The sequence below is a fragment of the Ciconia boyciana genome, chromosome 1 (assembly GCF_034638445.1).
Source record: "Ciconia boyciana chromosome 1, ASM3463844v1, whole genome shotgun sequence".
Classification (NCBI taxonomy): Eukaryota; Metazoa; Chordata; class Aves; order Ciconiiformes; family Ciconiidae; genus Ciconia; species Ciconia boyciana.
The window spans coordinates 191,925,959-191,938,548 of NC_132934.1; the positions used below are offsets into that span (position 1 = coordinate 191,925,959).

The 12,590-nt window shown below is 40.2% G+C and overlaps 1 protein-coding gene across 1 annotated transcript in view; it reads right to left on the reverse strand.

Moving 5' to 3' along the window:
• Positions 1-688: 688 nt before the first annotated feature.
• The window catches only part of UFM1 (ubiquitin fold modifier 1), a 72,496-nt gene continuing 60,594 nt past the window's right edge, over positions 689-12,590 (reverse strand). Inside the window, exon 6 of the mRNA XM_072850319.1 lies at positions 689-1,534. Coding sequence (XP_072706420.1) covers positions 1,518-1,534 — 17 coding nt within the window. The 3' untranslated portion in view covers positions 689-1,517. The remainder of the gene's footprint in view (positions 1,535-12,590) is intronic.

Consider the following 12,590-nt stretch of genomic DNA (forward strand, 5'->3'; position numbering starts at 1 on the left):
TAATGAGGAAATTCTTTTATATTTTGAACTAAGGGTTAAAAACTATATGGGAGCTGATTTGCTAGAAGAATTAATGGTCTCCTGTACCTATGCACACATTTAGGAATGAAATAAAAATAAGCAAACCCCCTGAAGCACAATTTCCTGGGATCCACATCTTAAGGTTGCATTCCTGTGTGGCTTCCCTAACAAGAGGAGCTCAGCAAATGCCACATTCATGCTGTCTGATGTTTAGTTTCCCCAGTTGTCTTTCTTCTTCTTTATGACTTCTGTATTTAAGTTTGTGTAGACTCAACAAAGAGGAAAAAACTGTGTAATGGTAACATTCAGTTAGCCATAAGCTTTTTGTACATGGAAGCATCTTTAGCTCTATAACCAGAAAGGGAGTGAGTTGGCGTGTTAGCATTGTTGTCACCGCTGGACAAAAAATAATAGCTGGAACAGGTTCTGCTGCAACAGGTTATGTCTCAAGGATCAATTTGTAATGCAGGCTGCAAACCTGTCTGATTTATGAAGCAGCTGCTATCTTCAGGAGCAGATCCTGTCAGACACATTCATCTGGCCATACTGTGAAAAAAAAAGAGCAGATTATGCCCTTTAGACCAACAATCAAGTACGAAACTCTCCAGTTTCTCACCAGAAATGACAATGATGTGAGGGAAGGAGAGGCCATTTGCTTTTATTGGTCTCACAAATGACAGCTCATATTTAGACATCTGGGACAATTATTTCCAAAATTAAGACACTCAAAATAGCACTTGTTTGTCTAAAATCAGCTCTTTCTTCAATATATCATTCAATACTGGCAGTATTTCTGACATTCTTAGTTCAAATGGTGAAAAAATTCAGTTCTCACTAAAATGTTCCAAAGTTATTACTGACAATAGTTTAGAATTAATTTTCAGGCAAATTTCAAGAAAAATATGGCATGAAGCTGAAAATGAATACAAGAAATTGTAGCTACAAGGGCTGGGTTCTTCAAAGACACAGGATATAGAAAAATGCAAGAGGGACTTATTTTCCCACTGAAGGTCAAATAAAACTGAACTAAACTAAGAGAAATGAGGTCTGCAGAGAGCTTGGCAAACACGCAGGAAGTATCTTTGTGCCTGTAAGATCATGCAAAATATATCAAAGGACAACAATTACTCCCTGAGAGAGACGGGCAGTCTGAATTGGTAGTAATTATCGATTAAGAATCTCAGTCTTACTAATCAGTAATTAGTAAGACTTTGGAAATCATAAAGTGTACAGTACCTTCTTTTATCTAATTGTACTAAAAATTATTAGATCCAATTCTCTAAGCACTGTAGAAGTTCTCATCTGCATGAGTTGTACAGGCAAGTTCTACTTAAAATGAGATAAACTGAAAAGCTTTTTATTTCAGTTTCCTTTTGCAAAGGCTGGTTGCCAAAAAGCTCTTCTCACTATTGCTCAGTCGTTGGTGGGCAATTTGTTCCAGGCTCTTCTATCTTCTGTGGAAGGAATCTTCATGCCAGCTGTTTCCCTAGCCAGTTTTAAATCTTCCCCATTTCTGTGGAAAAAAAAAAGAAAAAAAAAAAGATAGCAAGAAAGTCCAAAGGCCCATATAATTCTCCGAGGCACGGACGATCCCACATGTTCAGGATGGGCAAACGTAAAAAGAGGCAGATGCATGACAGTCTTTCCCAGTGTAGTTGCTCATATTTTCCCTGTGACTGAATTACACACTTGTGGGTCCGCATAAATAGAAGAGAGACAGAGTGGAGAAATAACCTCTTATTTCACACTTTTTCAATATCTAGGACTCAGAATGCATAAATACCATAAGCTACTGCTGCTGTCCTCATTAGATCTCTGCCTGCAAAGTTAAGTATTTGAGGAGGTGGCTAGTAGCCAGTCTTGCCAGAACTCTGGACCAAACTTTCTGTCCATGTTGGAGATCTAGCAGGGTTACTGAGACATGTCTTTATGTCTCATATGATGACTCATCATCATCTGATGATGAATACAGAAATGTACCTTACCAGTTTCGTGGGATACTGAAAAATCATCCCCACCAGATATGGATCGCTTCTTCCCCACCAGCCCTTCAAAAAAAATCAACATCAGGGTCTTGGCTAGACACCACCCTGTCCTCCCAGTCTGTCATACAGCACTGCTGTACCAGCTGTTGGGGTGGACCTTGTCTCCCACACTTAGCTGGTAAATGCCGTTGAATGCTCACAAAAAGTACAAAACCACACCAAGACCTATGAACTCAGCTCCCTGTCAGTACGGCCAGCAGGTCTCTCTGATGACAGTGAGCAAAAATAGCCTGGCCAACAATGCAGCAGCAATTTTAACTGCATAAAAAGATCTTAGCAGAAGTTCATAAAAATATATAGAATGCATCCCAGCCACACTTAGGAAATTGAACTAAAGGAGCAGAAAAATAATCAATGACTACTGTGAGACAGGACGGCCTGCAGCCCCCTGAGATCCTGACTCCCCCTGCCCCTGTCTGAGAAAAACTGCTTCACCCTGTGGTTCCACCGGCCATGACAGCTGGGTCAGCCCAAGGTAAGAGCCAAGCGACGTTCCCAGCGAGGCTTAAATCACGTCCCCACATGCAATGTGGATAAGCCTGCAGCGGTATTAGGCCCCTGAGGGCACCACCAGCCCTGCCTGCTCCTGCCCAGCCATCCCCAGGCTCCCTGCACCCTGCCCATGGCCCAGGACCCCATGTCGGCCCCCCCGGGGCCATCAGCCCCTGCCACAACGCCGCCACACCAGGGCCGGCCTCCAGCTCCCCACAGCCCTGCCCTGCCCAGTCATGGGCCCCAACGGGCCAGGCCCACCTGCAGGCCCATGTCCCAGCCCGGCCTCATCCCCGGGGAGGTGCCCGATGCCTGGGGCTGCCCCCGGTGCCCCCCGGGCTGCCCTGCTCCTGGCTGGGGCAGTGGGACAGGCCCTGGCTGCCAGGCCCTGCCCTGCCGCGCCCACGGGGAGCACCCAGCCCTCGCTGTGCCCTGCAGCCAGGCCGGGCCCTCCTTGCCTGGCAGAGTCGGCTTAGACTGCCCCATGAGTCCTGGCTTCCCGGAACACCCACACACACTGGGATGGCACAGACCAGGGCAGGCACCATAAATCATAGGCTTTGTGCTATAGAAGTGCCACTTCGGTGAGCTGCAGCACATCTCTCATATTGCATAAGATGTTCTGAGCAAAATGCATGCACATAAATAGTTACAGCTTTGGGACACAGGAGCACCAGGTGGGACCCAGAGGAGACCCAAAGCCACGACTGTGGTAGGGTGAGCATGGCCAGTCTACTCCAGAAGGGGCACAGCCATCCCCAGCACTTATGCCCAGTAATCCTTTATTAAAGCAGATTGATTTAGCATCATGGATGCAGCCATAAAGTCTGGGGTCCTACTCCCTCCCTTGGCTTTGGATGCTGCATTCAGCAGGTGGGCAGACCGCAGCCTTCCTCTCCTAACACTGCCTGAGCAGTCAGCTAGGACACACCAAGATCCTTGTCACAGGCCACCATAAGTATTTGGCAGGAGGAAGTAAAATGCCAGCTGCTCCTCTCCGGGGCCCACAGAAACCTACCTCCCTGCAGCAAAAGGGAGCATGCGAGATGGAGATATGTGGCCCGAGCTGCACTTCACCAGACAAGGACAAAAAGCACAATTCAGATTTAAATACTTCTTAGGAACTCTGCTCTGCATTTGGTAGACAGGCACAATTCTTCAGCTGGTCGGTAACAAGCTATGCCTGAGCAATGCCTAAGCAGCGGTCCAAAATAGCTGTGTCGTTTTGCTCTGCCATTATCTAATTCTGCAGCCCAGGCCCGATATCTATTTTCTACTCTCCCAGGTGCTGATAGTTTCTGAACTCTGAACCAGTATTTGCTGGGGCAGAGCGAATGTCTGTGGTTTTGTGTTCAGGCTCAATGCCAGGCGCAAATCTCTAATCACATTAAATCCTGCTACTCTCTCTGCAGAGAAACTCAGACACCAGCAACACATTCAAAGGCCCTCCTTTTGTTTAGTAGCATTGCTCTGCCCACAGTCTCATCAATAACAACATTAAAGCCCATTTATATGCACAGCTGGACACTCTGAAAAACTGATTGGGTCTAATAGTCAACAGATGAGCGCTCCAATCATTTAACACTATTAGATATTAGAGACCATCAGGGTTTTTTAATCCATAAAACAACCTTTCCTGTGCTCAAACCTCATCTCTTTACAGAATATACCTTTTACTTTTTTTTTTTCATTTTACTTTTTTTTTTCCTTTTACATTTAATTTTTAGGCAGAGTCCCATTTCCTGTGACTGTGAATTGTTGCTGACACAGGGGACAGATGAAGTATAGATGGTCAAGACCAATGTTGGTTTATTTTGTAAAGCATTTAGAAGACCATCATACAAGACCAGAGAAACCAATTAACTAATGGGAAGAACATGTTCCTAGGTGCACGGTACGACAGGTGCACATTTTGGTGATGAAGAACAAAAAACTGGGGTGATAGAAGTCTAATTTAAAAGCAGCTATTTCAGAGAAATGGGAAAAAAGCAATTATATGAAAAAGCCAATAAAGAACAAACCAACCAACCAACCAACCAGTGGTGTTAAAAAACAAGTAAACTGTACTTTGTTGTGCTGCACTGTCTTTGTGTCGTTCTGGCACCCAAAGGTCCCAGTCACAATCAGGCTCTTTGCCACGCTACAGAAGGACACACCTTTTGGAAGTCTTAAATGTGTTTTGAGGAATTAGAATATATCAATCTGCTGAAAACCATGCTTACATAGCAGTCTGCTTAGACTGTGTTCACTGCAGATCAAAATCTCTGAGAATGTTTATGTGTCACTAGCAGTAATCATAATGAAGGACCAGGGCAGGTTGCACTGGAGTTTTATCAGACAGTCAAATGACTCAGAAAGAAATTTCTGACATGTTTTGGAAACTTTAAAGTTTTCACCGTAGTGATTGTATTCACTAGCAAGAATATAGAAATATTTTATATAATGAACTGACAGTTACATTTCTTTGGCCATAAACAAATTCTTTATAGCTCGACAGACAGACACACACACAAACAGGTAGATAATATTGAGTGATGCAAGCGTGAACTGTAGTCAGCAACTGGTTTTCAGATGTAAGCTGTCAGCATCCAGAACATGAATACTGTGAAGACATTTATTTGAACAGTTTCTAGAGGCTTCCAACCGCAGTTATATAAAATACACAGTAAATAAAAGGTATGTTAAGAGACCTAGCAAATGTAATGCTGAACCAGTCTGTTTAAAGATTCTTGATGGCATTAGGAAAAAATACCTGTTAGAAGGCAGCTGTTCATAGGTATGCCAGCTTCATCACTGTGTAGTATCACAGGCTGTCACTTACCTGTGTGTAAACCATACAGCCCAACGTGTGGAACTGGAAATAATGCTCTCAGATTCTTAATATTTTACAGCCACTTCAAACACATATAAATGACTATTCAAGCTGCAAGACAGAAGAGAAACAGGACCAGATTCTGTTTTATAAATAAAATATCTAATGCGTCAGATTGACTTTTACATTCCTGTAACTTCACTATAGCTGTGGGGCTTTTTGTTACCTGTTAAAGTAGAAATTTGCTCCATATGTGTGATAGATGGTACATCTATAAGAAGGAATCTGGCAGAAAAACTGTATTTACTTTTAGTATCGTCATAACAGCTTGGAATATTATCATCTGTTGTATACATTAATTTAACAGAATATACTGACTGTATAAATACTAGATTGTATTTCATAGGTTTAGATGTTACAGATTTTCAGCATCTTGTCAGAAAAGGAATCTAGCAAGTTAAACAGTATAATAAAAATTTAATCCATATGTGGAATTTATATATAATATGCTCCAATAGTTTTTATACATTAGAAGTACTTTGCTTTGCTTCAGTTAGTTTTCTTTCTCTTGTCTTCCCCATACCACAGTTCTTCTTTTTCTCATGCAGTTCCATAGAGTTATAATAAAGATTAAATTTATCATTTATTTTAAAGTCAGATTTGACCTTTATATTCTAACATAATAAAAGAGAATTTTACAGTGCTTAAGATCTAGTAATACTGTGGTATACTTTGATGTCTAAGCCCCTTCCCCCTAACCCGTCACAGACATAAATAATGAAACATTTCCATGGTGATTTTCACTGGAATCATATGTAATGTCTAATTTCAATGAGAAGATATTAAATATTTGCCAAGAGAGACTGGGTAACTGTTTTTCTAAATGTGCAGTATTTTGTAAAGAAAATAGTATAATTCTACCATACTTTCTATTCAAGAGTATAATCGTACTGTTTTAAATTAAACAAGCCATCATTTTATTAAAAAAACCCAAAATGTAAATATCTGTAATAACGAAAAGAATCTGGAGGTCCGGGAGATCAGACATAACTTTACATGTGATGTAATCACGAATGATACACATTTCCAAATATTTTGTTATGCAGCACTTGGAATTTCTGTATAGGGTTTCACTTTGAAGCATTCCCCCTCCTCTAATGTAATTTTAAGTGAAATTTGCAAGAGTTTTGTCCCTAATTTCTATTAGGATATGATTTGGATCATTGGTGAAAACTGAGGCCTTATGATTCACCAGCATACAAAAGCATAGTTGCCCTGAAATCAAGGTTAATTAATGTCAGCTGATGTTCTGAGCGGTTGTTTTCATTCTTAGCATTGACAAGGTACTGGGATTTCAGGCAGTGAAGGGGAAAATAAAGTGTCAAACACAGATAGCTAGGATAAACAGTAACTACGGGATAAATATTTGAAGTGCAGTCATGAAAAGGAGAGGAAGTATCTTCCTTGCACAGTGCTGCAACCAAGAGCAAAAAGAAAAATTCAGAAAATACAGTTTAAAAAAAGGAAAAAATAACCTGTCAGATCTTGAAGGATATGGAAAACAGTCAAGAGATATCTTTTCACCTCATGGTTTCAAAATTAATTTGATAAATAATTAGATTAGAAAGCGTTCTCTAAGACAAAATTGAGGCTATAAGGCACATTTTTTTACTTAAGGGATTCTTTGTTCTTCCAGTGTCTGTGAATGATGTCCCATCTCCTTTGATGTCAAGGGCAAACCACCTACTGAGGTCAAGAATTCACCCCATATTCCTAGGATTTAAAACACTCATCTGCAGAGCTGTTAGAAAACCTACTTCTGAAACCTTTTAATTTGATATAGAAAAATATCTATGATAACTAAATCCCTCTGTCTTTATGACAACTGACTCTCCTGATTGAAATTCCACCATTTTATTTCAATGCCCTTGCACACACATACACACACTTAAATACCTTTTCTTTCAAGAGCTTCATTAATCTAGTCTAGCAGATTGTATATGTATTCTTAGGCGATTCAGCCTATATGGGCCATACGTAAGACTCTTATCTTAAAACAATCTTCAACTAAAATGTCACTGGCTTTATCAAATGGAAATAGATCCATATTCCATATGCGTTGTCATGGTTCTCCACTTATTTGGAGCGAAAACGGCAACAAAACCACTAGGTTTATGGGTAGTACTGGAGTAACACTGAGTGTGACAAAGCCCAGACCGTCTTTTACAGAAATCTAGACTTCTTTGCTTTTGTGTCAGCAGTCTTGGTGTCAGGCAGCAACTTGGTGAGGGGACAGTGCTTGTGTTGGGATGTCACAGCCTTAGCACTGCCTAACAGTGAGAGGAAGGTAAATGTGCCATCCCCAAGGTGTGGGTGACAGAAGACGGATAGGCGCTCATCTCATACCTTTTTTTCTGGCATGCTGGGGAAGTTTCTGAGAATGGGCAGGTTTTCCCAGTGTTATCCCAGAGTGTACGTGCTCTCACCTTCTCCCCAAAAGGATAAAGTCTTGAATTTTGGCTTCCTTTTTCATAGACCCTACAGCACAGTAAATTTTGCTGGTTTTCCTCAGAATACAAAACAACTTAGGGTAGTTTTATTTGCTGGGGTCCTCACACCCAAACAAAACAGAACGTGTGTAAGAACAGAGCAGCAGAGAACACACTGAATATTTATGTTGCTCACGGAAACCAGGGGTCCGTGAAGGACATATGTATGTATTGCTCTGTTTGATTTGTCCTGATTATGACAGCCTGTGGGAAGGAGGTGCCAAGATACAGACAATTTTGCCTATACAGGACAGAAAGACAGTGTAATACTTTTGCTTCCAAGATAGAAAAGTGTGCATCAGACCTGACAGTTACCATGAAATAGTGGCAGGTAAGGCCTTGCCTTTCACTAATTTATCTGGCCATGGCCCTTTAGCTGACAAAGCACTGATCAGATTACTACCCAGCCAGCCTCCAATCTGGCACTCAAGGAATGCAGCTGCAAAATCTGGGAAGAGCTCATTCCCAGCAAATACCACCCAGATAGGCCAAAACCGATTATGGCTGACAGATATTAATGCACTTTAGCATGAAAGAAGTTTTACTGGTGTAAGATTATGTAATGCATAATATATGCCCAAACATATGTCCACAGACCAGTCGTGATGTATTTCAGTTTGGGCAAAAGACTATAGTTGTTTGAATTAAGTAATAAAAGGGTTTTTAAACCTTTATGAAAACCACAGAGAATGCCAAACAGATGGAACTGAAAGTCCTTCTTTGTTCACAGCACATTCAGGATAAATTCTATCACTTTTGCAGAATTCACCCAGTCTTTTACTGCTATCTGAGACGATACAGCTGACCCAAGTATCTAATGCATTTTCTGCGCTGTGGCATAAGAAGTGTGCATAACATACTCTCCATGAGCACTGGTTAAAGGAAGCAAATTGCTTGACCATCAATACAAGGTATCAATGTATTATAAAAAAAAATACTACTACTAAAATGTTAAAAAACATTGAGGATGTTAAGATGAAGACGACTTCAACCTAATATTAGGAAATCCCTCCCAGTAAATTCCCCTGAATTTAGTAAGAACAACTGAAAACATCTGATTTCTAGTAGTTCACCTAACTTGCAAGGGAAATAAAATTTGTAACAAGGATCTTAGATTTTGCAATGTAAAAAATGCATATTTTACAGTAGTAGACAGGTAAGATTTAAAAAAAAATAATGAAAAAAAATAATATCTATGCATAAGATTCTATTATTATGGAAAGATCTAGGTACTCATCAGCTTTTGTTGTCAAGCCCCATATTCAATGATTTTTGTACTGTGCTGTATTGTAGAATGCTAATGGCAGTTGTTGTCATTGTCCAGTTGCTAGATAAGGTGCTAAGGATGTCCAGGAGATTAAAAGATTTATCCATGACAGACAACTGAAGTGTCACAGGGTGGTCTTGCACATTAAGCTAAGTGGAATAAAGTGTCTGTCATTCTTGTTTCCATTTATCCTTCAGCCTGCATAAAATACCTAATGGAGGAATTGCCAAGTAAGAAATCACATTTTGGTGATGTGATCATTAAATAGATTTTTAAAAGAAGCATTTTAATTATGATTTAAACTATTCCAGTCCAAGGCTAGATGGAACCACTGCTGTATGCCATTACTATTGCCACATTGTGGTATGCTGTTGGTTGAATCCAGATTTGATTTGCTAGTATCTTATTGTATATGTTGCTATTACTGCAAATGTAATAACTAGCCTACTTTTTGGGAGAGAAGGTTTATTCTTATGGTCATGAGTGTGCTATGCTACTCTCCTGCAAGGCCAAAAAGCAGCCCTGTTAGTAGTACAGGCAAAGCTAAAAATAAGGAGCTTGGGTGCAACTAACACCTGAATTATGGTATCACAGAGCTTTTGAGGTGACCCTTGCAGCTACGCTGTGCTGCTGAAGGAACACAGGCAAACACAGTTGGGCATGGCTGGCAGATGAAGGCACTCAGGCAGGAGGGGAGAAATACCTCTTATCTCAGCCTTGTGGGAAATAGGGGGGGTCTTGTATTTTTCTAATGGTGGTGTCTTGGCTGCAGGACAGAAAGAAAAAAATTAGATATGCAGAAAAAGTATTTATTAATTCAGATTTATGTAGTAATCCCTCATCAGAAGAACTTTATAAATATGAATTATTTAAAACTTGATGGCATAATGAAGAGTGAGGGAATCCTCTGTGGTCTCCATAGGAGCGTTACCAGACTCACTAGGGAAATGCGCACTCCGTTGTCCAGTCCTCCAGAAACAAAAGCAATGGTTGACAGAGGGGTACATTGGGGTGGTGAGTATCTCTTCCAATGATAGTGGGTAAGGGCTTACCTACAGCTGATTTGATCAATGGGAGTCTAACTAACTGAGTCAAGGCCCAAAAAGGAACATAACCCCGGTCCCCTCTTGGGGCATGCAAACGTGAGACAATAAAGTTTCACATCATCATGGGGAAGGCTGTGGGTGAGGCACAGGTGCCTTCCTCAACAGGGATGCCATGTGGACATCTCCCCAGAAGGCAGGGAGACTTCGGTCACGGTGCGCTGCTCTCCTATTTATCAGCAGAAAACTGCAATTCTTCCTCCTCCTTCCTCTAGCATGTTTGAAATCACTCTACTCTTCTAGTTCAGAGCTGATCTCCTAACATTTTATGTCCTCTCTTTTAATGGGGAAAGGTTAGACAGTTTTTCAAAGATTTTTGCCCTTATTAATGCTTACGTCTCCTGAACGATAGCAAATGAGAACCTTAGTCCTGTAAAGTCATGGTACAAAGCTACACTGACCTCTTTGTGCTTTGGAGAGCGTTATTATGTTCATTAGAGAGGCTTTCATGTTGGAAACAACAGTGAATGCAGTTTGGAAATTGGTTTTCCACCCCAAAGATAAGTTAGGAAGTGCTAGTGCAGTCGTTGAAACCCTGGTCTGTATTACGGAAATACCCTCAAATATCACCCTTTCCACAAGGTTCAAAAGTGCATTTCAGCTCACTTGTAATGAGCCTTTGCTGCTTGTTCTAGGCTGTGTTTTATATTCCTACAGTAATTTTAACAGTACAAAGGTGCAGAGCAGCAGAAACTTGGCTGTCTCCTGAACTATATTCCTGTGATCTGACAGATCTTTCAATCTATTGATTTCACAAGCCACAGGGACTATTTCAGTTAGAGTACATGTTTTCATTTTATCTCATATCTAAAGTCTCTACAGATCTTCCCAAATATAAATGTGACAACCTAAGTGAGTGGAACCAAAAAGACTTTGTAAAATCCATTTTTCATTTTAAAAGTATATATAGCTTATTAAAAGATACTATATGACTACAAGGCAGCAATGGGTCCTTTTCTTTAAAGACAAGATTTTAAGCTGAAGAGAGAAAGTAACAATGCTGCTCTTGAGGTCTAACACAAGAAGCATCTTTAGATTTTAAGGCAGATCCTCTGCTAATATGAAGCAGAGCGATTCCAGTGAAGGCAGTGGAGTTCTGCAGATTTATGCCTGCTAAGGATCTGTCTGACAGTGGCAAATGACTGAAGAGACAGCCATCTCTCAGCAAAAAGGAAGTACAAGGATCAAAAAGCATCTAATATATGTTCAAGAGGGATTGCTCAAAAGTAAAAGGGCAATAATAAATGCCTTGTACTGGAAACAGGAAAGAATGATGCAAGCCAGAGAGGAAGAAGAAAAAAATTACAGTCAATCAGAAGTTGCAGAGAAAAGATGATAAGAGCAGCAAAACGTCAAGCTGGGCTGAAGCCAGCTGAACGATGTAACAAGAATAAGAATGTAACCCACTTATAAAGCAAGGAAAAATTACAATAGTGAGAATAAACTCATTAATTGAAGCCTATTGTGTGAGGCTCCAAATGCCTCATGTGCAATTTTGAGACCCACTTTGTCCTCAGACAAAGTTGCTTTGAACAAGTCCTCTGTCAGGGCCAATTTTTTACTGTAGTTGACTGACACTTGTACTTAGTCACAAGTACTGCACTTCATTAAAATGGTTTTCCATATGAATAATTTTTTCTTCTTTTTGTAATGTTCTACTTTTGTAGAGTTTTTCAATTTAAAAATATTGAAAAAATACTCCATGGAAATTAATAGTTTTCTGTTTTTTTCCCAGTGGGAACTCTGAAGATTTTTACATTTCATATTACACATAACCCAATAGGTACCTATACCTATAAAATCCAAGGGAAGACAGAAAGAAAAAAAAGAGTTTTTAAATGATCCAAGAAATGAGAAAAGAAACATTTTTTCAGAATCAGCCCTTAACATGGAGTACAGAGCTCAAGACAAGGAGGTATTAGTACCGTTATGTGTATTGTAGAACTTATTACCTGTTAGTTTTGCTTAAATCACTAGCAATAATAATTGGCAGAAAAAGTGAATTACTCAGATGAGCTCACAGCCCAATCTGTAGGTAAATATTACCTACAGATCTGTAAATATTACCTACCCGATCTGTAGATAATTTAGGTCAAGTCTAGGACTGGACCTAAAATGCCTCAGTGTAAATAGAATACATGTCAATATAGAAGCCTTGAGCCAAAGTGGCATAATTTCTCTTACCTTTGAAGAATGAATCTTTAAAGTTCCTAATGTTGGGCCTTTGCTGACATCACACCAAATGCAAGACTTATCAAAACGAATAATTGTGTCTATTCCCATTTTCCCAAGGGTAAGAGG